At 38.1% G+C, this 26,471-nt stretch overlaps 1 protein-coding gene across 2 annotated transcripts in view; it reads left to right on the top strand.

The window, feature by feature from the left end:
- Positions 1–6,241: 6,241 nt before the first annotated feature.
- Positions 6,242–26,471, top strand: part of LOC106074916 (uncharacterized) — a 30,437-nt gene continuing 10,207 nt past the window's right edge. The window contains exons 1-9 of one of the 2 annotated variants that reach the window (XM_056044902.1): positions 6,242–6,370; positions 10,185–10,366; positions 11,583–11,758; positions 11,926–12,058; positions 13,955–14,051; positions 16,230–16,435; positions 18,076–18,243; positions 20,980–21,126; positions 22,814–24,158. In XM_056044902.1, coding sequence (XP_055900877.1) covers positions 10,216–10,366; positions 11,583–11,758; positions 11,926–12,058; positions 13,955–14,051; positions 16,230–16,435; positions 18,076–18,243; positions 20,980–21,126; positions 22,814–23,979 — 2,244 coding nt within the window. In that variant the 5' untranslated portion in view covers positions 6,242–6,370; positions 10,185–10,215 and the 3' untranslated portion in view covers positions 23,980–24,158. Of the gene's footprint in view, positions 6,371–10,184; positions 10,367–11,582; positions 11,759–11,925; positions 12,059–13,954; positions 14,052–16,229; positions 16,436–18,075; positions 18,244–20,979; positions 21,127–22,813; positions 24,159–26,471 lie in introns of those variants that run through there. The other variant, XM_056044903.1, reaches the window with a different exon arrangement.

Below are 26,471 nucleotides of genomic sequence, written 5' to 3'. Positions count from 1 at the left end.
CAAATTTTTTACTAACACGCTCATAATTGATGACAACACATGCATCAATAAAAAAAAAATCAATCAACTAGTAGAAACTAGTTTTGTTATAATGTAGAATAAAGAAAAAACGCAGTAAGTTAAGGGAAATAAGTCTTGTGTAGAAAATAAGATTTCTTAGCTAAGGGGAGATAAGCTTTATGAAGAGAATTAAAAGATAAGATTTGAAAGATAATGTAAAGAAGAACGTAAGGCGTATGTGTGTCCAGAATAACAATCAAAACCGTTTGACCAATCTTGATAAAACTTGGCATAAATGTTCCATGGATACTAACGGGAAAAGTAACATATTGTTACGATCTTCTCTACCATGCATTCTGCAAACACTACTTCACAACACAACAGCGCATCTAAGACAAGAACTTGACAACGAGAGCTTCAAGTAACAAAGTGGCGGTTTAATTACAAATACATCGACAGCCAATTCAACACAATTGGCTACATCAAATTCAAATGCTTTCTTGTACTTAACAGAACTGCCTAACTAAACATTACTAGTCTCTCTAGCTCGTACAGCTACATTTTCGAGAACTCAAATGTACCACAAGTCCTTACTGCTTTGCTGTCCTGGACTCAACTGTCTATTGTTACACACTGTCGCTAGTCCGTGAAGGTTCTCGATCACATGACCACATCACAGGTCATACTTGCGGTTATTAGCAGTACTGTCCCTTGTCTATCGACAGCCGTTGACCTGTGTGATTGGCCTGAGTGGTATGTATCAGTAGGCCGCACACAGATTAACCCTGTAGAATATTCGTATTACACAAATAACAAACTAGTGTTTAAGAGGGAAGACATATTAGGAACTCCATTTATTACGTAAACACAAGCGGTGTTGCACTGACGCGCTAGTGTGCAAATGTACATATAATACTATTATGTTACATCTCTCTTCTTTAATTCAGAAAATCTATTTATCAGAATAACTAACAAACTAGTCAACCAAAAAGCCAATTCACAAATCAAGTCTCTTGGGTTTGTTAACTATTCTGCCTGAGCGTGTTACGTAAGGTTCATGTGGTCTAGCGGTGTTAGAAGAAGCAGTGTGTAGTGGCGGCTCAACATCTAGTGTAGTTTGTAATCTTGGACTCTCTAGATCTAGTGGTTCTGGTTGTTCTGAGATGTCATCTGGAAAGTCATAATTGTTGTCAAATCTGTTTGCTTTCTCAGAAGACTTTCTGATGTGTTTTCTGTTTCTTCTGTAGACCTTATTTCCACTTTTGACATTATATGATCTAGGCTTAGAATGCTTCGAAACTACTGTTCCTGGTTTCCACTTAGAATTAAGTTGCATTCTGACTGCCGTTCCGTCTTGTAGTGGATTATGACTCTTAACTCCCTTCCTCTTATCATAATAATGTTTCTGAGACTGTTTCTCGGACTCAAAGTGTTTCTTCACTACCTTGAGATCTGGTGTCTTAGGTGTGAGTATTTCCTCGCTCGAAGGTAACAAGTTTCTGGGTCGGCGTCCCATGAGTAATTGTGCTGGCGACAAATTAATATTACTCAGTGGAGTAGTTCTGTAGTCTAATAGCGACAGAGATTTGTCTTCGCTTTTCTTCCACAGTTTCTTCACTGTTTGAATAGCTCTTTCAGCCTCGCCATTAGAACTCTGAAAATGAGGACTCGACATTTCATGCTCTATTCCGTATGATTTACAGAAGTTCAGGAATTCCCTTGAAGAGAACTGTGGCCCGCTATCTGACCTTAACCTTCTAGGTATTCCATGGCATGCGAATATACTCTTCATTGCTTCGATGATATCTGATGTAGTTTCCTGTGACAGTTCTTTGACATCAATAAACTTTGAGAAGTAGTCAACTAGAAGCACATACTTTTTACCCTCAAAGTTAAACAGATCACACCCAACCATGCTGTATGGAAGGTCTGGTGTCTTGGTAGGCATTAGCGGTTCTGACACATTTTGATTCTGATGTTCAGCACACCTGCTACAATCCCTAACTGTCACTTCAATGTCTGCATTCATGCCTGTCCAATACATGACTTGTCTGGCTCGCTGCTTACACTTGACTATTCCTAAGTGAGACTTGTGAATCAGATTTAGCATGTATTTATGTAAGCTTGGTGGCATGACTATTCTCAGACCTTTGTATATAATACCATCAGAAGTTGATAATTGGTCTCTTGAATCCCAATATGGTCTGACTTCAATTGGAGTCTCGCTTCTTGTGTCTGGCCAACCAGTCATAATTACTTCCAGAAGCATTGAAAGTTCCTTGCTTGTACAGTCTTTAATTTCACTGTATTTCGAATCACTTACAGAGACCATATGCACTGAATCATCTGTAAATTCACATGTCTGTGTATCAGTATTTGGTAGATGTGCACGAGAAAGTGTATCGGAGATAAACATTTCCTTGCCTTTTCTATAACAGACTTTCAGATCATACCACTGTAGTCTTATTAGCATCTTCTGTATTCTCATTGGTGCTGACAATAGAGGTTTCTTGAAGATTTGCGCCAGAGGTTTGTGATCATTATAAACTGTTACTTCCTTACCAAATATGTAGCAGTGAAATTTGCTAGTACTATACACAATTGAGAGCATTTCCTTCTCAATCTGAGCATATCTTATTTCTGTATCTGTGAGAGCTCTTGATGCGTATGCAATTATACGGCCTTCCTGGAGTAATACTGCTCCCAGTCCATCTTTACTTGCATCACATTCTATCTCTACGTTCTTGTTGACATCATAATATGACAAAACTGGAGGGTTTGTACAAAGATGTTTCAATTCTTTAAAACTCTTGTTTTGTTCATGATTCCATTGAAATTCTACATCATCTTTTAGAAGCTTTCGTATTGGAGCATCTGCTTGACTTAGATTAGGAATAAATTTTGCTAGGTACTGAATTAAACCTAGAAATCTTCTGATTCCATCTTTGTCTTGAGGAGCTGGCATGTCAATAATTGCCTTTATCTTTGCTGGATCTGGTTCTAAACCTTTCTCTGACAAGATATGACCCATATAAGGTACTCTGTTTTGCCTTATCTTGCACTTATCATAGTTCAGCTTTAGATTGTACTCCGTTGCTCTTTGCATGACTTGTTTCAAAATGTGATCATGATGCTCAACATCTCTACCAGCTACTAGAATGTCGTCTATGATGACATATGCTCCTTCAATTCCTTGAAGCATTTCATCCATAATTCTTTGGTAAATTTCTGGCGCTGATTTAATACCAAAAGGTAATCGTAACCATCTATATCTTCCCAGAGGTGTGTTGAAAGTTGTGAGAAATGAAGATTCTCTTTCAAGCTTTATTTGCATAAACCCTGACTTGGCATCGAGAACTGAGAATATATTCGAATCCGGAATATTAGTGATCACATCTTCAATAGTTTTCATCGGGTGATGTTCCCGTCTGATTGCTTTATTGAGATCTTTTGGATCAATACATATTCTCACTTTGTCATTCCTGAACGAAACAACCATGGAGCTAACCCATTCAGTAGGTTCATGTACTGGAGTAATAAATCCAGCAGCTTGCATTTCTTTAAGTTTTTCTTCAACTTTATTGCGTAGAGATGCTGCTAAGCGACGTGGTGGATGGATAACTCCTTTAGCATTTTCCTGTAACTGAATCTTGTATTCTCCTGGCAGTGTTCCAGTTGTTTTAAGCATTTCAGGGAACTCTCTTTGTAACTCGTCTTCTGCCTTGGATTCTATGCTGTCTATCCGTTGTAGTAGTCCTAAACATTCTGCTGTGTCACCACTCAAAATGTTCTCTTGGCTAATGTCTACTACCTCAAATCTTGCTTTCACCTCTCGGATATTATTTTTCAAAGGTAGCACTACTGCTCCTAAAGTCTTAATAACATGATTAGAGTAAGACTTGAGCGACTTTGCTGAATAAGCAAGTTTTACTTTGTCTTTGAGCTTTTCAAACTCTGACTTGACAAGAATGTTACATCTTGCACCAGTGTCGATACGAAAAATTAATGTCTTGCCATGCACGACTAGTTTTACAGTCCACTTGTCTTCGACGACATTGATGTTCTCAATATTACCCTTTCTATACTGGCTACTTGCAGTGCTAACAGGTATAATATTTTCATCACTGTGACTGTCATCTTCTACCAGATTGACGTTGCGTCTTTTTCTGCACATTTGAAACCAGTGGTTTTTCTTTTTGCAGAAATTGCATGTGGTTCCTATTGCTGGACATTTTCCCTTTTCGTGGTTCTTGCCGCATTTACTACATAATTTAGCTGAGTTTTCTTTAGACTTCTGCTTGAATACATTGTGTGACTGTCTCTTGATTGCTAGAACTTCTTGGCCCCTAAACATTTTCACTTGGCTTTGCGACATCTCGTATTGTTGTCCAATTTCAATAGCCTTGCTAAGGGTCAACTTCTGTCCCTGATCAAGTAGTCTTAATTGTACCTTTTCGTGTATGACTCCACTAATGATCAAATCAATAAGCATATCGTCTGGGTTGTCATACTCACAGTCCATAATGAGAAGCTTTAGGTCTTTAATAAAGTTATCAAAACTTTCTCCTTCTTCCTGCTTTCTCTGATGTGCTCTAAATCTAGACACTCTTTTATTTTGTCTTGGCCTTATGTAGTCTTCTATTTTCTTTAATAGCAATTGCGGATCTCCCTCTTCACTATCATTAATATTTAGAGTTTTGTAAACTTCACGGCCTTGTTGACCTATCCACATTCCCAGCCATCCGGCTTTTTGTTTACTATCGGCACCAGCTAACGGTCCTTTGAAACAAAAGCTCACCTGCTGTTGAAACCTTAAAAACTCTTGATACAGATCTTTAGCATTCCAATTCAAGATTGGTTGCTCAAAATAAAAAGAAGCCATTATTAGATTAATAAAAACCTTTGTCTGGACAGCTTTTCAAGTTTTATTCTGACACCATGTAGAATATTCGTATTACACAAATAACAAACTAGTGTTTAAGAGGGAAGACATATTAGGAACTCCATTTATTACGTAAACACAAGCGGTGTTGCACTGACGCGCTAGTGTGCAAATGTACATATAATACTATTATGTTACAAACCCTTTCAGTCCGCTACAACAATATGTAAAGTAGCCCTAAAACAAACTTAAGACTCACACACAAAAAAATATCTATATCTACTATTTCATGGACCCAGTGTCATATAGACATTTTTACATGACACAAGACCGAAAGATCACGCATGCGCAGAAAGAAAATCTCTCAACGCCTAGATCTAGTAGTAAAATAAAATACAATGACATTGCTTTGAATAATATGGGCAATGATAATGATCAGTGGAAGCCACGAGACGATACATATGACACGTAGGCTTGTGAAAGTAGACTTCTATTCTGACGACTAGGCATGCACCACATAGGACGTAATCATCTTCTTTTTTGAAGTAACGTCTGTATTATATAAGATAAGATAAGATTTGTGCCTCCGTTATGTCTTCTTATATATAGGCTATTACAGACGTTTCTTCAAAAGGGAAGATAACTACGTCCTACCCATTTCATGTGCCAATCAAGTCATGCATGTTAATCAATGACATTAACTCTGCTAATTTGTTGGTTTTCCTGGCTGATTCAGGCAACCCATTCCATCCTCTAATGGCACTAGGGACGAAGGAGCCCATGTATACATTTTTTCTAGCGTATGGTTTATGGAATGTATACCTCTACATGTCTTTCTGAGTTTTTCATTAGGTTTTGTTTTTCTATTTGTAAGTTATGGTCTAGTGTTTCATGTAGGCCTACTAAAGCTACTTTACTTTTTATTCTTCTGTCCTGAAGTGTCTCTAAGTTAAGTGATTTTACAAATGGTGTTACTGTAATCAAACTGGAATATTCGTTTGTTATAGGGCCTACATCTCACTGCTCTATTTTGTAACATGTAGAGGCGGAAATGTTCTTCCGGAATAAGCCCCTAAAAAATTAAAATGTTCCTTCAGAGTTGAAGATAATTTTTTTTCTAGTCCAAGCCTCCCGCAAGACGACGGGGGATATGGGAGCCGGCAGGGTTTGAACTCGGGACCATCGACAGTCCAACGTGCAAACCGCACGACCAGGCAGACATCCTAAAGTTGCAAGAAGTGCTGAAGACGCCCAACAATACTGATTTTTACTAAGATTAGCCATCATTTTTAATTGTCTGAAAGTGCACAACTAACATTTGCACACGATGTGAAATGGACAGATCACTAGTGCTAAACACATCACAAAAACTTAGACCCACCGTCATGCTAGCCAATTTCTACAGATCATGTTCGATTTTAAATGATACCTTTACAAGACACGTGCCAGCATTCTTCTGAAATACAGACTAGATCATTTTATTCTTTGGTTTGTGTTTTTATTTTTAGATTTAGGCTTGCATGTCTATTGAACAGAGTTGAAATAAGCACCTCGATCTAGATCTGTATCCGCCTTTATCTAAAATCTAAATCTATTGAAACTATTCTATATCTAGATTATAAACAGGAGACGCTAGATTACGAGAAGAATGGCTTCTTGGTCGTGTGGTACGCGCTCCCCACTGTTGTCTTGGTGGTCACTGGTTCGAACCCTGTTCCAAGCCGTCCTGCAAGAGCTTTGGGCTAGACGTGTTAATCCTCAATGCTGAAGGAACGTGACAACGTCTTCTTCGTATATTTATAATATTATTAGAAGATAATGACGTCATACGCATTTCATGTGTCAATCTAGCCATGCATGTTAATTAATGAATTAAACCTCTGATTAGATTAAATAGGCTTACGCCGCTTAACCAATTAGATCTGAATTAAAGTTAAAAGTAGGGTCCTAGGCCTAGTCAGGTATATATTATTATATACTAGTCGACCCACGGCGTAGCATACTCCGTTATTTTGTTTCTATTTCATGTTTGTTTTCACCACTGGCGGATCCAGGGGGGGGGGGGGGGCGGTAGGGGCAATCGCCCCCCCCACTCGGCCGACTCCCCCCCCCCCGGGGGGCGGGCGAATTTTATTATAGAATTCACACAATTTGTATACGAATTTATTACTTATGTTAAAAATAAATACAAATTATTTATATTTCAACCTATTTTTAGATTATTTCGCCCCCCCCCTCTAGTATGTTGGCCGATTGGTGGGGTCGGGAGGGGGCGATGGTATCAATCCCGCCCCCCCCCCCCCCCATACACTTTCGAGTGGGGGGGGCGGTCCAATTAATTTGTAGAAATCACAGCTTGCTAATAGAATCAATGTAATATCTATATTGTGTAGACTTGTTATTGATTTTTTAACCGATCTTTATATTATGTCGTTCCCTGTTTGCCGATTGGTGGGGGGGGGGGGGGCGAATACCTCTTCTGCCCTTCCCACCTTAACCCTTTGAGTGGGGGGGGGGGCGGTCCGTTTTTATGGAGAAATCATAGTTTGTGAACAAAATTAGTTGAATTAATATATACATTTTATATTATGTCGCTCCCTTTCTGGTATTTTGGCCGATTCGGTGGGGTGGGGGGGGGGCGATTGCATGTACTGCCCTCCCCACTCTAGACCTCTGAATACTGGGGGGGGCGGTCCTATTTTTGTGGAGAATCATAGTTTGTGAACAAAATTAGTTGAATATCTATATAATATAAACTACGTATTGATATGTGACCCATTGTATATTATGTCATACCACAATCTAATCTCAAATAGTATCATTAGTAAATTTAAATGAAAAAGGGTTGTACCAGGAGGGAAGGGCGATACGTGCAATCGCATTTCCCCCATCATAATTTATATACACTATAAATTAAATTCTTATATTGAGTCGCCCAACCCCTATTCTTTAATGCCAAATGCAATCTTTAGCAGAAATTATTAAAGGAGCGAGGATTAATCGTTTTCACTCTACCGCTCCTCCCATTTCCAGACAGAGTTTATTTAATTTCACATGAATTTATCATAATTATTTTAAGTAAGACTTTGCATTGGAAAAGTTAGAATTCAAACGAAATTTTTCAGTATTAGAGCCATGATTGAGATGAGTTATAAACTCAAATAATGTTTTCATAGTCGCCTTTTACCAACCTTTACTCAATCTGATATTTTTCTAGTTAAATAAATTTGGGACTATAATTCACAATTTACAACTCAATCATATTGAATACTATTTATTGAATATTTTTTTTTCGGCGGCGATCCCCAAAGCAAAAGTCTAAATATGTGGGGTATCTTTTCAAGGAACAAATCGGTTTTATTTGCAATGTATTAAGGGCCTATAAATTCATATTAAAATAATTTTCAAGTACAACATTATTCAAAAGGTCCTTTTTTAATAGTATGAATAATGAGCTTCGAACTCCATTGATGAATAATGAGCTGTAGATGTCAGGAGAATACGTTTCTGCAGTGAAAAAAGAAGAAAACGCTTTTGGCGTCGGGGCTTCGCCCCGAAATCCATTGATGAATAAAGAGCTGTACTTGTCAGGAGAATGCGTTTCTGCAGTGAAGAATGCAAGAAAACGCTTTTGGTGTTGGGGCTTCGCCCCGAAATCCATTGATAAATAAGAGCTATACTTGTCAGGAGAATGCGTTTCTGCAGTGAAAAAAGCAAGAACCCCAGAAGAGAACCTTATAGCGCTGCCCCTGTTGTTTTGTTTTTCGCTGAAGGTTGAGAAATGCTGCTTTTTTATAATTCTAACATATATATATATATATATAAACATATATATATATATGTATGTATATGTGTGTGTGTGTGTGTGTACGCACGTTTATGCATAGGGTTAGGGTTTACTGGGCGTTAGGGTTAGGGTTTGAAAAAAAATCGCCCCCCCCCCCACTTCAAAGTTCTGGATCCGCTAGTGGTTTTCACTAAAGGGGACTAATTCAGTTTATAGCCTACCACCACTTCAGTATTATTTCATTCCCTTGTTTGAGATACCAAATAAACTAATTTACTATCACAAATTTTTTTTTTAATATTGATTCTTGTATTGTCAGATAAAAGAAATGATTATGCAAAATTTCAGCTTGATCCGAAACTGGGTGTCACCTTATATAAGACAGACGTTACTTCAAAAAAAAAAAAAGAAGATAATTACGTCCTACACGTCATGTCGGAGAAATACAATACACAAACATTTGGCCAGACAGACACACAGACGACAGAGTAAGCTGACATAAGCTTTGCCCGGGTACACTGTTCTGCCTCATCGTGGCACCTGCGTGGAAACGGCTACTTGAGGGGGTAGCTAGGCTAAATGAATGGCGAAACATAACTCCCGTGGGGATGCCCACGGGTAGACGAGAGTCCACCTCTTGCACGGGCGGGGTTGTAAAAAAGTCCCCACGAACACGTCCCACATCCATGCGCTGTTCCTTAAGGGCCCGTTACATAAATGGCGGGTCCCGCACAGTTAGCTTGGTACAACGAAGGAAAATGGCGGAGGCTCCCGGTGCCCTCGGCCTTCGGCCATGTGCAGCCAAGCATGCGTCGGGGGCCAAAGGCATTGGAAACAGCAATGCTTTACATAGGCATTGACTCGGGTCTCTCTCAAACAGAACTGTGTTCTCACAGGTTTTTTTTATTACTGTTTGGCGTCCAAACAGGTTTTTTTTCAAACTTAGGGCTCGAAGAGCCTTCGGCTCAGCCCCTGGACATCAACAAGATATAAGCTTTGTAAAAATAAAAGAAAGACTTCAGACACATAGATGCAGTAACGAAGAAAAACAAAATTCTTAGAAATAAAAACAAAGAAAAAATAATGTTACCTTCAGAAACTAAAGAGCTCATACAAAACCTAATCGAAGCTATTTGTACTCTGCTTTGGGCTTTTCAAAGCTGAAATTTTTGGGAAGCGTGGTCGAGAGGCCAAGTGCGCTTGAACTTGGCTTGGCTTGGCTACCTAGAAGGGGGCTCGAGGTTCGACACCCGACTCGGGCAGAGTTGTGTTTACTGAACGCCTAAAGGCAGCACCGAAAACCAACTCCTAGATACCCCCCCCCCCCCCCAACTGGTCCACAAATGAGATTGGACCAAAAGCGCTCTGAGCATGCTATAAGCATGAAAGCAGCGCTATATAAAAGCAATAATATATAACTATGACGACGATATAATTGCGTAGAATTCATATTTCAGTTTAAATGTGAAGAGTTTAGTTTTGTATATTTATTTTTCTATATTTAATGTCTTGAAGATGGAGTAAAGATTAAATCTATGAAGATCAAATGAAGGTAAAATCCACTGAGATCGTTCTTCAGTTCAAAGTTTGGTGTCCAAGCTTCAACCGTATCAGACATCGTCTGTTTCTGCTGGGATCACTTCCGGAACTTGGCGCCTGGAACATTTACGACGCTTTAGAAGCGCATCCTACCGCGGGTAAGTTTTACTGTAACTTTCATCACGACTTCTGCGAGTCCACCAAAACAGCTTTGAAATTATAATATCACTGCCATAGACATATTTTTTTTTTGTCTATGATCGCAAAATGTAAAACAGCTTCTTTAATTTATGGCATTATGTTTCACTCGATGCGCAGCGTAGTGCAAATGTGGAATGGTGTGAATGTGGAATGGTATGAATGTGTGTTGAAAGAGGATGGAATAGAAGATAGAGAAACCCGAAAAAAAGGAAGGAACTTAAAGAAACTTATCTTATCTTATCTTATATAATACAGACGTTACTTCAAAAAAGAAGATGATTACGTCCTACGCGTCATGCATTTAGTCATGCATATTAACCAATGACTTAAATTCTGCCAAGTCACTGGTTTTCCTGGCTAGCTCAGGCAACCCATTCCATGCTCTAATAGCACTAGGGAAGAAGGAGTATTTGTACAAATTTGTCCTAGCATATGGGACGAGGAATGTGCCTTTATCTTTGTGTCTTTCAGAGTATTTTATTAAATTCTGTTTTTGTATTTGAAGATTGCATTGAACATTGCATGTTCTGTAAACACAATTAAAATACCTATAAAGGTACAAACTCATAGTTGTGTGTTGTTTAACGAGGGTCTCTTTTTCCATAACCTTTTTTTAAAGTTTCAAATTCAATTCTCATTTCATAAACTATTCAAATTCATTTATCTTCTGATTCAAAAAAAATATTGCAAATGAATGATTTGAAGTCGTTAAAAAGTGTCCTTCCAACTCTTAGCATCATACAAATTGTGCTAAATTAACAAATGGATATCATGAACTTTATTTACATTTTCAGTGGCGTAGCTAGAGTGGGGGAGCGGGGAAATTAGAAAAATCCCCCGGGCCCAAATTTATTATTTTAAGTTTAGAAAAGACTGCTGTGGACTGTGCTATTCGGGCCAGTAGTTCAGGTTTCGTTCCCTCGTCTGAGACAATAGCTCCAAGATATTTGAAGCTGCTAACACTAGTCAGCTTTTCACCTCCAATACTGATGTCCCTTTTAATGCCCTGTTGGCTATTGGTCATAATTTGTTTTTCTTGTGCATAGACTTGCATGCCATATGCTGCGGCTGTCAATGCGCATCACCAAGTCAGCTAGTTCTTCTTCTGTCCCTGCCAGATTTTTGATCCATTTAATGAAAAAAAAAAGACGAAACATTTTCTACTTCTTTCAGACAATCATACCTGGCAAGTTGATGTCATTGTACCACACGAGTCAACGTTTGAATGGGTCTGGCTCAAGACTGGACTCAACCGGACTGGAGTAGAATGGGAAAGAAGTACCAAGAGGAATCGAACTGTGGGCTATTTTAGTGGCGTCTTGCACAGCGTCTGGGCCAATAGTGAGGAAGTAAGTGTCCCCCTCCCCAGCCCCCAATACAAAAACAAAAGATGCGATATTTCAATGCAGACTTAGGAAAATAAGTACAAAGAAAGTTTGATCTGTGGGTTTATATGTTTAATATTACATTCCATGTTTTTAGTTTGCTGCATATTGGACTTTTTATATTTCTCAAGGTCTATCTCCAGTCTGCTACATTTGCAGAAGTCACAACATATTTAAGCATTGACGACGGCTACACACTGGTCCTGACTGGATCTACGCCAACCACGGGATTATGGGACTTGGCTAAAGCTGTGCCGGCTATTGGTTGGTGCATTTAGACATTCCTCTTTTCACTCCTTTCAATTCCCGCCTCACAGAATAAAACAAACACTATATATTATTAAATTATTGCTTAGGCTATATAGACATATTGGGTCAAGAGACATGTCATAGTACAAAGCCTTCGTACCAAATATATTCCCCTTTCAGACCTTACAGAATAAACAAACACTATATATTATTAAATTAGGGCTTAGGCTATATAGACATATTTGGTCAAGAGACAACATGTCTAGTACAAAGCCTTCGTACCAAATATGTTCCCCTTTCAGACCTTACAGAATAAACAAACACTATATATTATTAAATTAGGACTTAGGCTATATAGACATATTTGGTCAAGAGACAACATGTCTAGTACAAAGCCTTCGTACCAAATATGTTCCCCTTTCAGACCTTACAATCTATAGGGCAGGACATGCAAAGGTCATCTGTTTTTATGGCCCACGGTTAATAAGGTTGACATGTGGCCAGCACACGTACCTGAGGAAAAAAGAACAACGCAGGTAGAAGAAAAACGCCAGAAAAGAAAAGCAAGACAAACGACACTAGCTCCAGCTGGAATAACCTGCCCAGTGTGCAGCCGAACATTCCGGGCTCACATAAGGTCTCACCAGCCACATGAGGAGGCATAAAACCCCAGTGCAAAGCCCTCAGCCCCCTGGATGACAAAGTGGTCATCATCGAACCACGATGGACGAACTATATACACGTACCTAACGCCTTTACTTTTCCCCGACTTATGCCAGGCACCCGTTAGAGATGGACTCAGAGGTACCCTAAAAATAAAAAAAATCCATTCTTCACCAGGACTCGAACCTGGGAATTCAGTTCGAAACCCAAACGCTCTACCACTCAGCCAAAGTACATTCAAATATAATGCTTTTGGAAATGTTGAATGTTTCAGTATTCTCGTAGGACTATTATCCGTGGGATTTCCTGAACTTTTACACCACCTGCTGGAACCACTGCTCTAAAAACAAATTGAAGAATGGCTGCTTGCTTGGTTGGTTGACTCATCATTATCACCATGGTTACCTGTCCCTTGACTTTCATCGTAGGGTTGCAGCGACAGTTCGCATAACCCAGTGCCTTCACTATTTCATGTCAGCAGCTGTTGTTAGTTATCAAGAGAGAGCAGTCATTTTTTTTGTAAATAAAAAAAAAAAAAGGGGGGGGGGCCGTACTCAGTGATGGGGGGGGGGGGGGCGCGGTGGCTGAGTGGTTAAGCGCTCGGCTTCCGAACCTGAGGTCCTGGGTTCGAATCTCGGTGAAGGCTGAGATTTTGAATTTCAGAATTTTTAAGGGCGTCCCTGAGTCCACCCAACTCTAATGGGTACCTGACTTTAGTTGTGGAAAGTAAAGGCGGTTGGTCGTTGTGCAGCCCACATGACCCCTGCTCGTTAACCGTTGGCCATAGAAACAGATGTCCTTAACATCATCTGCCCCATATATCGCATGGTCTGAAAGGGAAACTTAACTTTTTCTTTTTTTACTCAGTGATGAATTGTCTAACTTTTAACTACTAATAAATTAATAACAATTGTTAAAGTATGCGAAATTTAATATTTTTTCCCCACACTGAAAAAGGTGCGTACCGGTGCGTACAATCACGAATAAAAAAGCGCTGAGAGAGAGGCCTGTCTAATTTTTTATGTTATCCAGCCTGCTATTTTTGCACGACCCTTTCTACGAGCTCCCCCTAAAGAAGCCTACCTTGAAATACACTTTTATAAAATAACTTGTCTTCATGATATATAAAAGTTACAATTTAAAGATGATTTTTTAAAGCTTCTTAAAACGCATGATAGTTTGGATTACATCCCTTTCATCTGTTTGACTTTTACTTATGACAGTTTGAATATAAATATTGATCCACAGAATTTCCTAAAAAATCTGGATTCTGGAAAGCGCTTGTCTCGTTTGATGCTCTCACTAGCCTAGATTTCCAATGGGCAGTCGTCAAAGAAAAAGATTTGTAAGTTAAACCTAAGACACTGATGGGGCGGGGGCCGGGGGGGTGATCTTGGGCACTGAGTCATAATCTTCAAAGACAAAAAACAAACTCAAATAAAATACTCAGAAAGACACAAAGATAAAGGCACATTCCTCGTTCCCTATGCTAGGACAAATTTGTACAAAAAGTCCTTCTTCCCAAGTGCTATTAGAGCATGGAATGGGTTGCCTGAGCCAGCCAGAAAAAACAAAAAATTAGCAGAGTTTAAGCAATTGATTAATATGTATGATAAAAATGACCTAGGGACTCGGGTAGGACTTATCATATTCTTTTTGAAGTAACGTCTGTATTTTATAAGATAAGATAAGAGCTGCGGGAGATTTGAGATTTGTAAGGACACACAGCTAGTTTTTAAAGATTGACATTTTATTTGGCATGGTGCCTCTGTCAAGTAGGAAACATTTGGAGGTCCGGCATTTTGAAGTAACGTCTGTATTATATAAGATAAGATAAGATAATATGCACGACACTTCTGCTTGAAAAACAAAAGGAAACCTTTTTGATCTATGGGGTCAAAAGTAAAACTATTCGTGTTTACATCGGCATCGACAGTTAACGAGGGTGTCATGTGTCCAGCACTATGACCAACCGCATTTACATCACTAACGTATTGCAGGCAGGACCGCATATAAGGGAGTACAGGCGGGGCTACTTCCCAGGAGAATCCACAAAAGGGGCCCCCGCAAAAGAGAAAAAGCCATATTTCAAATGGTCAGCAACTTCTAATTTTTGAGACATTTTTTTTTTGCATTTTTACCTAAAATATTTCAATTCTTACATTGTTTGTAAAATGTTTTACATGTTTCGGATGTTCCTTCAGAGTTAGTTTACTTCCTAGTCCAAAACTCCCTTAGGACGACGTGGGATGGGAGCGGGCAGGATTTGAACCCTCGACCATCGATAAATCCGAACGACAGTCCAGCGCGCAAAAAGCACGACCAGGCAGCCAGGCAGCCAACATTGTCGTAGTTACAAAGTTGGAAACACAGTCGTAGATACAAAGTTGGAACACTATCGTAGTTACAAAGTTGGCAACACTATTATCGTAGTTACAAAGTGTCTACTTATCATATACTTGTAGACTCGTAATATAATCTGGAATGACTACATGACGTAAACCCCCAAAATTTACATTCTGGTTACCAAAATTTGCATATTAAATAATTTTATTTTTTAAAACGAAGTACTCTTTTATTTATAATGTAAAAATTTTAGTTCTTAGTATTTTATTAATAACTGGATTTTTTTTTAAAGCTTACGAATAAAGTGTAGGGGCCTCCACTAAAATTTTGCCCCCGGGCTTCCACATACTTAAACCCTGAGTTGAATTGAAGTTAAGCTGACTGGGGGAGGAGGGGTCCTAAAATCTCGAATTCGATACCCCACTCTCACGCGAATTTCAACTCGAGATCCCTCGGTTTGGAACCCCATCGCTTTATCACTAATACAAAACTAAAGCACAATAACACACACATATTTTAGTTCCTCAGTCTCCCTTACTGATGGTTGTTACTGGTCGTTGACTTGTAGCACCAAACTGCTTGAAGACAACTAAACCGCCGTAGGCGTAATATATCTTAACTATCGTGTCTACCAGCATCCCGGGCATGCTACCCTGCCCCATAGTGGCGCCCGGGTGGAAACGATCTTAGGAGGAAACGATTAGGCTAAAGGTTAGCAAAACAAGACTCCCGTGGGGATGCCCGAGGGGGTGCGAGAGCATCCTCATTGCACTGCGCGGAGTTGTAGAAAAGCTCCCACAAACATGTCACAATCCAGGCGCTGTTCCTCAGGGGGCTGTTACATAAATGGCGTGTCCCGCACGGTTAGCCTGGTATAGAAAAGGAAAATGGCGGGGGTCTTAGTGTACGCGGCCTCTTGCTACGAGTCTGACCCACCCGCCAGACAGAACAGTGTACACTGTTCTCATTCAGGCCGGTGAAAGAGAGCTCTTGTTCACTTTTGCTGGCCTAGAGTTTAAAGAGCCGAAGGCTCAACTCTACCTGACAGTTTCAAGAAGAAAAAGAAGAAGTCTACCAGCATTTAGCTGCTACAAGTCAAAGACCGTCCGCAACAAATCACCTTCCACTCTACACCAGAGTTGTGAGGACATTTATACAGCTTCTTATATTCTTTCAGTACCAGCGTCCGCCAGCAGGAGAAAGTCAAACACTCTATCACCGGGCGACGCTGCTGGATGAGAATTGTGGCCCCTTGGATGCTCCCGGTGACTGGCATTGTGGATATATCCATTATCAATGACACGCTGGATACAGTTCACGGCCGAACTAGTGTCATTGTCCGGGAGAGGAGGAAAAGAATTGAGGAGATTATAAGCTGGACCAGTAAGACCAATAGAACTGATATAGTAAGATCTATACAACTGATAAAGTAAGACCTATAGAACTGATATAGTAAGATCTATACAACTGATATAGTAAGATCTATACAACTGATATAGTAGGATCTATACCACTGATATAGTAAGACCTATACAACTGATATAGTAAGATCTATACAACTGATATAATAAGATCTATAGAACTGATATAGTAAGATCTATACCACTGATATAGTAAGATCTATACAGCTGATATATTAAGATCTATACAACTGATATATTAAGATCTATACAGCTGATATATTAACATCTATACAACTGATATATTAAGATCTATACAGTTGATATAGTGAGATTATACAACTGATATATTAAAATCTATACAGCTGATATATTAAGATTTATACAACTGATATATATATAAACAAACATTATTAACATCTATACAACTGATACGTTAAGATCTATACAAATGATATATTACTATGTATACAACTGATATGTTATATAAGATCTAAACAACTGTTATATTAAGATCTATACAACTGATATATTAAGATCTATACAACTGATATATTAAGATCGATACAACTAATTTATTAGGATCTATACAACTGATATATTAAGATCTATACAACTGATATGCTAAGATCTATAGAACTGATATATTAAGATCTATACAACTAATTTATTAAGATCTATACAACTGATATGCTAAGATCTATAGAACTGATATATTAAGATTTATACAACTAATTTATTAGGATCTCTACAACTGATATGTTAAGATCTATAGAACTAATATATTAAGATCTATACAACTGATATATTAAGATCTATACAACTAATTTATTAAGATCTATACAACTGATATGCTAAGATCTATAGAACTGATATATTAAGATTTATACAACTAATTTATTAGGATCTCTACAACTGATATGTTAAGATCTATAGAACTAATATATTAAGATCTATACAACTGATATATTAAGATCGATACAACTAATTTATTAGGATCTATACAACTGATATATTAAGATCTATACAACTGATATGCTAAGATCTATAGAACTGATATATTAAGATTTATACAACTAATTTATTAGGATCTCTACAACTGATATGTTAAGATCTATAGAACTAATATATTAAGATCTATACAACTGATATATTAACATCTATAAACCGACAAATAGGATCTTACAACTGACAAATGAAATATATAGAACTCAAAATATCTAGGTGTAATAATCAATGAAAAGTTATCTCTATATTGATGAAATTGTTAAAAAAATCAAACAAAACATAGATGAAAAGAAATATTTACAAATCAAACAGGAAATAAAACTAAATTGCTATTAAATCTTGATTAGGCCAATATTAGAATGTGGGTACTCTTGGACTAAGGGAGAAAATTGGCACATGAAATGCGTAGGACGTAATTATCTTCTCTTTTACAGTAGTCTCTGTAATTTACAACATACGATAGAACTGACAACTAAGCGCTAAAAAAATAAAAAAGTAAGATCTCTTGAGATGACTTTAATGTTTGCAATACGAAACAAAAGTTACACAAAAACTCCCTACAGTTGAATTGAGCCCCTAAAGCCCTAAACTGTTGCTCTGTTCACTCCTGCACAGATGACTCTAATCACAGCTATATGGAGGCTAAAAATGCGCGACGAAATTTCCATGTCACGACCAGCTCTTCAGAAAGCGTGGAAAGAACCAAAGTGTCTGACATCAAAAGGGAAGCAAGTCTAAATATCATCAAACAACCTGCTGTGAGATCGAACGAGAACCTGGATGGTAAGTTACAGACTTTGCGTAGCTAGGAATTAGCCGTAATATGGGGGCCCCGGGGGGGCTTGACCTGTTTGGGGTCCCTGCATATTTAATATTTAATATTTAATGTAAAGCACATTCATTTCCCCCCTCCATCCCGCAGAGGCGGTCTTAGCAGAGCGCGGAGCCCTGGGCAAGTGTCGTATGCGGGGCCCTGAGCAATAAGGGTATATTATATTTACCATACAACTGAAAGCCAACGGGCTCGTCCGCCTCTACCACTGTAGGGCCTTAGTTTTGTTCCAAAACATGGTACCTTAATATTGGAAGCTTGAGTGCGTTACGTACTGTATTGTTATTGTCTTTGATAATCAACGTAACTAATGATTCAGAAACATTTTGCAAGAAAAAGTCAACAAAGTAGATTATAACTTCTGCTAAGCTGAAGTAGAAAAATAACTGTTAAATACGGAGAACCAGAACACTTGCAATAAAACGAACAATTGCAATAAAATGAATGCTTGCAATAAAACGAACATTCGCAATGAAACGAACACTTGCAATAAAACGAACACTTGCAATAAAACGAACACTTGCAATAAAACGAACACTCGCAATAAAATGAACACTCGCAATAAAACGAACACTTGCAATAAAACGAACAGGTGCAATGAAACGAACACTCGCAATAAAACGAACACTTACAATAAAACGAACACTTACAATAAACGAACATTTACAATGAAACGAACACTTGCAATAAAATGAACGCTAGTAATAAGAACATTCGCAATGAAACGAACATTCGCAATAAAACGAACACTTGTAATAAAACGAACACTTGCAATAAAACGAATACGTGCAATAAAACGAACAATTGCTATGAAACGAACACTAACAATAAAACGAACAATTGCACTAAAACGAACATTCGCAACGAAATGAACAATTGCAATAAAACGAACATCTGCAATGAAATGATTGGGAAAAAAACGAACACTTAAAAAAAAAACGAACACTTGCAATAAAACGAACACGTGCAATAAAACAAACACTTGCAATAAAACGAACACTTGCGATGAAACGAACACTAACAATAAAACGAACAATTGCACTAAAACGAACATTCGCAACGAAATGAACAATTGCAATAAAACGAACATCTGCAATGAAATGATTGGGGAAAAAACGAACACTTAAAAAAAAACACGAACACTTGCAATAAAACGAACACGTGCAATAAAACGAACACTTGCAATAAAACGAACACTTGCAATAAAACGAACACTCGCAATAAAACGAACACTTGCAATAAAACGAACACTTGCCGAATAGTTGCTTAGACGGTCACAGACGATTTGTCACGGAAGTCCATGTTTCTGGCTTGTCGCTGTGCAAACTAGATTTTTTTTTTAAATCCAAGATGAACTGTTAAATAATGATAGACTCTTAGAATCTACAGGTCATAAGATGTTGTCCTTACCGAAACAGCACTGTATTTCGAAAACAAAAATGTATGCTAAGGATGTCATTGGCTATTAGTATCAAAAAGATGCAGTCAAAGTATTCCAAAATATTAAGTAACAAGTCCTAGTTTTTGATAACTGGTCTGGTTTTCGAAACTGAAGGTGAAAGTAAATCTCCGTTCGCGCCCCCCCCCCCCCCCCCAGGGCGCGGGGCCTGAAGCGGTTGCCCCACTTGCCGCCCCCTAAGGTCGCTACCGTCTTACCCTAGCTACGCTTCTGGATCAACACTTAGCAACTAAATGTATGAAATGGTTTTTATAAAGTCCAGTAGTATACCACCAGTCCCGTATTAAGACTTAAAAAACCCTTAAGCTTTTTGAGAAATCGGCCTCTTCGGATGCCCATTTACATGTCCAGATTGTATACGTCTGGGCTAAATATATCTTGTGAGCCCTAAGCTGTAACTTGTGTTGGCTAAATGTAAATCCGGCCCTGTTTACCTGAATTTATCCCTTTTACCAGTATCGTGCATGTTTCAACCATCTTACGCTCTAAATGATTCACACACACACACACAAACTAGCAGGGGGGCAGTTAGAGGGGTGAGAGTGTGTGAGCGAGGGCGGGGCACCCTATAGTTTTGATATCAAGGTCTAAGTTTCAAATTGTTTATTTTTGTCATTCGAAGTATTGAGATTTAGATATTTATTTTTAATAGCTAAGTTTTGAAATGTAATCAAGACAAGTTTTTATAAAGCTTTTATCAACTCACTCTGTCGTCTGGTGAAAGGTTTGTTCACGTGATTTCTCCCACACCCAATCTCAGATCAAGCTGAAATTTTGCACAATTATTTCTTTTACCTGACAACCCAAGAATAAAAATCAATAAGTTTCTTAACTATTGGTAATACATTATTTTATTTGATATCTTGAACAAGGGAAAGAATTAGTAATTGACTGAAGTGGCGGCAACTGAATTAGTCCCCTTTATAGGTCGTTGTCTGAGTCTTGGTGAACACAAGTCTGAAAAATGGGTCGAGATTATAGAAACAATAACTATGCAATCTTCCATGTTCATGGGCTCTCCACTAGCAGAGTGGTTGCCGTGTTGGCTTGAGAAGCCTTGAGCCATGCATTCGATTTTTAAATTTTTATAAATGCTTTTTATTGTTAGTTTAGATCTATTACAGATTCAATGTAGTCTATAATGAAAAGTAATTGATAAAAATTACGCTTAATATAAGCTTTGTTTTTGTTTTAAAATCGGTTTTTAATATTTGTTTGTTTTCTCAAGAACTCATCCAAAAGAACGAGGAAAGAATCGTCAGAGAGACCAAGACGGAGCGTTTCACAAAGCTTCTGAGTGACGCATACACTGAGCTGACCAATACGCTCAAAGGTCAAGGTCAAACAGAAATGCCGCCGGATCCTTTCACGATGGGTAATTGTCTAGACTAAAACTTGGCGACGACAGCATCGAATTAAATAAATCTTAGCCTCCCCCCCCCTCGAAAATTGTAAACCTATATTTTGCAGTCCTATCAATGCTTAGCGATACCTTTAAATAGATGCCTGGTTGGTTTGCGCGCTGGGCTGCTCAGATTTATCGATTGTCCCCGGTTCAAACCCTGCCCGCTGCCATCCCCCGTTGCCCTGCGGGAGGTTTGGACTAGAAAGTAAATTATCTTCAACTCTAAAGGAGCATCCAAAACATGGAAAACAATACAAGGATTACGGGCACGGCATGGCCTAAATTGTGCCGATGTGCCTTGACTCAAAACTCAAACTCAAAATCAACTCAAAACAAAGAAATTATTCCAGGACTCATTAACAACGTAATTTACCCTTCACTACCTCATAGACACATACACATTAAAGGAAACGCGGTGGCCCTAACCCTTCCGAACCGGGGCTCCTGGGTTCGAATCCTGGTGAAGACTGTGATTTTTCAATTTCAAGATCTTTAGGGCGCCAAGGTCCACCAAGGTCTAATCGGTACTTGACATTAGTTGGGAATACGTAATGGCGGTCGGCACTTGTGTTGGCCACATCATACCCTCGTTAACCGTGAAACAGATTACCTTTACATCAACTGTCCCATAGATCACAAGGTCTGAAAGGGGAACTTTACTTACTTTACTAAAACAATTAAGCATAAATTACAAATACAAAAGCATAGCTTGATAAAATACTCAGCAAGGTATTTATATATAGTTCGTCCATCGTGGTTCGATGATGACCACTTTGTCATCCAGGGGGGGCTGAGGGCTTTGCACTGGGGCTTTATGCCTCCTCGTGTGGCTGGTGAGACCTATGTGAGCCCGGAATGTTCGGCCGCAGGTTATTCCAGCTGGAGCTAGTGTCGTTTGCCAAAGGTATTTACTTACATGCAATGCAAGAAAAAAAAAATTGAACAAGTGATTCTTATATTCTAGTGCCATCTGAGCATGAAACGGGTTGCCTGAATCAGCCATGGAAACCAATAATTTAGTAATTTTAAAGTCTCTTATTGACATGCACGACTAGATTACAATATAAATACGAGAAAGACGTAGTTATAATCTTTATTTGAAGAAACGTCTATAACTTATAAGATAAGAAATCCTCACATCTCTACACCTACGTAATCATAATCTTTTTTTAAAGAAACGTCTATAACTTATAAGATAAGAAATCCTCACATCTCTACACCTACGTAATTATCTTTTTTTTTTAAAGAAACATCTATAACTTATAAGATAAGATATCCTCACATATCTACATCGCAACAGGTAAAGTCTACCGAATAAAAAAATAATATGGAAAATTGCATTGGAAATTAGAATAATTTTTTTTTTTGGTCTTAGTAGAAAGTTATTATCTGATAAAACCGCTGCCTCTAATTATGAAGTGTCATTAACCCTTTAAGTGCTGAGCTGTTTAACAATGAGTTCATCCAAAATGGAATTATACTCCCAATATTTAGAGGCTAAACTATCACACGCGTTTTAAGGGTTAAATAATGATTCAGAGAAACAGTTTTATTCGTTTCACTTTGTTTCGAAGCGCTTTGTACCTAGGAATTAACGAATGCACCCGAATGTTTACGCCAAGACAGACTTTAATCTCTACGTCAATCTTGTTCCCAGATGAGTTGGATAACTTGCGGCAAACGGCGAGTGGACAGAAGCCATCAAGTTCGGACCAGCCTAAAGTAGTTCTAACAGCCGGATCGGTCGATGAATTTGACTCCCAAGCTAAGATAAAAAAAATGGCCGACGTCCGTTTGGAATTGACCGGTTCCGAAGGTTATGTTGGTATTACGTCAAGACACTCAAGTGAAAGTGATATGGAAGACGCGACGATTGCAGGGGTCAGTTCTTGTACGACGCAGTTTTCAGTGGGTACCCCTTCGGAGTACATACTAAGCAACACTCACCAATGCGATGTCTCTAGTAGTATGTCTCACGTCGTTGCTTCGGACACCGGCTTCACAGAACTAGCCATCAGTTGGATGTCCAGCTCTACCAATGCTCCCAGGCTGAGCCCCCCACAGATCAGTCAGCAGGAGATACAAACTCCTTTGGCGGATCTGGACGAAGGGTTTTCCGAAGCGGAGGCAACTCTAGTCGATCGATTGGATAGATACAGTGCTATTGAGACGGGAAGAATCAACGATAAACCACGGGACACGTCGCCTGTCTTGATGACGTCACTTGCCGAGAACACCCGAACGAGACCTCAGCCCGAAGATACGCCGAGCAGTTACGAAGATGATACTTTTGCTTTGGAAGAAGACGATGCGCATTTGGATTGGCTAGCCGAGAGAGTGCAATTTGAAGAAGATTTCTACGGCACACAGCAAGAACTCGGCATGCACCTTGACCTTTCAACTTTAAAAGATGAACCAATAGCCTTAACCTCCCTCGATTTAAAACATAATTTATCAGGCTTCAACAAAACGACACCAGATCAATGGAGCCACCCCACCCCGGAGCCAGTCATTCAGGGGTCACCAAACTACACGTTCTTCGACGATACTTTCTCAGAATCTCTAAATGAAACCAGAAGCTCGTTACGCAACTTATCCAACGCCAGGGCGATAGCTCGAGAAATCGAAGAGAAATGGGGCGCCGGTCTTCACAGTCAAGAAGCCATTGATTACGACCTCCCAGGCAACGGATATTCGACAGAAAGTGTCTATTACGACATCAGTGGTCTCCGTGAGTCGATCAGGGGCTATGTAGACATTGAAGATCGTAGAGTCATTGCTAGAGACTTAGAAAGATCTTGGTGCCAGACTTCTGTGGCTTGAACTATTCATCTCGACGGTCCAGCAGGGCTAGTAGGAATCTTCGATGTCTTGTATCCAGCTTTGTACATCAACATCCAGCAGAAAGTTTTAAACAAACAAACAAAATACTTTAGTTAGAATGTTATACATTTGGTTTCAATAGAAGATAACCATAATTAAATTTTATACAGTTTTATGGCTTACAGTGTTTATGGTTCTTGATTTCTATTGAATTTTTAGAGTTAGTGCTTATGTGACAAGAAACCAGGGTTTACTTACTTGTGATTTGAGAGAAACTGTTGTTTGTAATGTTTTTTGTAATATTCTGGTTTTCGCGTGACGAGGTATTAAAAGGCCTTCAATGAGTTAGGCTTGAGTTCCTTAATGATCTGCTAAACATCACAATACATAGTATGTCTCATTAATGATCTGCTAAACATCACAATACATAGTATGTCTCATTAATGATCTGCTAAACATCACAATACATAGTATGTCTCATTAATGATCTGCTAAACATCACAATACATAGTATGTCTCATTAATGATCTGCTAAACATCACAAAACATAGTATGTCTCATTAATGATCTGCTAAACATCACAATACATAGTATGTCTCATTAATGATCTGCTAAACATCACAAAATATAGTATGTCTTAAACACAAAATATAGTATGTCTTAAACACAAAACATAGTATGTCTTAAACACAAAACATAGTATGTCTTAAACACAAAACATAGTATGTCTTAAACACAAAACATAGTATGTCTTAAACACAAAATATAGTAAGTCTTAAACACAAAATATAGTATGTCTTAAACACAAAACATAGCATGTCTTAAACACAAAACATAGAATGTCTTAAACACAAAACATAGTATGTCTTAAACACAAAATATAGTATGTCTTAAACACAAAATATAGTATGTCTTAAACACAAAATATAGTATGTCTTAAACACAAAATATAGTAAGTCTTAAACACAAAATATAGTATGTCTTAAACACAAAACATAGTATGTCTTAAACACAAAACATAGTATGTCTTAAACACAAAATATAGTATGTCTTAAACACAAAATATAGTATGTCTTAAACACAAAACATAGTATGACTTAAACACAAAATATAGTATGTCTTAAACACAAAATATAGTATGTCTTAAACACAAAACATAGTATGTCTTAAACACAAAACATAGCATGTCTTAAACACAAAACATAGCATGTCTTAAACACAAAACATAGCATGTCTTAAACACAAAACATATCATGTCTTAAACACAAAACATAGTATGTCTTAAACACAAAACATAGTATGTCTTAAACACAAAACATAGTATGTCTTAAACACAAAACATAGTATGTCTTAAACACTGACGTAAGGACGGCATGTAAGTTCAACAGTCTAACACTAAAGAAATACAAGTCCAAATCCTCTGTCCATAGCTAGATGTTACTAGTGTCCAGACTAGGCAGTAACTCTTAGCCCTAATCTAGAAACGGCAGATTTTATGTCGCGTTTAAAGTCCGCTCTGTTTGGTGCGTCGCCGATGTTACGCTTCAAAAAAGGACGATAGCATTTTGTCGCTGAACTAAAAAGTTGTCTCACAAATGTAGATTATTAAAGAAGATAATGTGGAGTCACAAATGTAGATTATTAAAGAAGATAATGTGGAGTCACAAATGTAGAGTATTAAAGAAGATAATGTGGAGTCACAAATGTAGATTATTAAAGAAGATAATGTGGAGTCACAAATGTAGATATTTAAGAAGATAATGTGGAGTCACAAATGTAGATTATTAAAGAAGATAATGTGGAGTCACAAATGTAGATTATTAAAGAAGATAATGTGGAGTCACAAATGTAGAGTATTTAAGAAGATAATGTGGAGTCACAAATGTAGATTATTAAAGAAGATAATGTGGAGTCACAAATGTAGATATTTAAGAAGATAATGTGGAGTCACAAATGTAGATCATTAAAGAAGATAATGTGGAGTCACAAATGTAGATTATTAAAGAAGATAATGTGGAGTCACAAATGTAGATTATTAAAGAAGATAATGTGGAGTCACAAATGTAGATTATTAAAGAAGATAATGTGGAGTCACAAATGTAGATTATTAAAGAAGATAATGTGGAGTCACAAATGTAGATTATTAAAGAAGATAATGTGGAGTCACAAATGTAGATTATTAAAGAAGATAATGTGGAGTCACAAATGTAGATTATTAAAGAAGATAATGTGGAGTCACAAATGTAGATTATTAAAGAAGATAATGTGGAGTCACAAATGTAGATTATTAAAGAAGATAATGTGGAGTCACAAATGTAGATTATTAAAGAAGATAATGTGGAGTCACAAATGTAGATTGTGTGTTGCAAGAGTTGAAGCTAAGAGTAGCGCTACAAGTGTTGATCACAGACTTAAGTGGGAAGCCATAGATCTAGCAGAAGGCAGGAGAGCCGCTGGTCGCCTACTTTTACGGTATACAGTTGTATGCAAAC

Source organism: Biomphalaria glabrata, chromosome 10 (assembly GCF_947242115.1).
Source record: "Biomphalaria glabrata chromosome 10, xgBioGlab47.1, whole genome shotgun sequence".
NCBI classification, from domain to species: domain Eukaryota; kingdom Metazoa; phylum Mollusca; class Gastropoda; family Planorbidae; genus Biomphalaria; species Biomphalaria glabrata.
The sequence above is the reverse complement of the archived record's forward strand: the minus strand, read 5'-3'. Positions and strand labels throughout refer to the sequence as shown.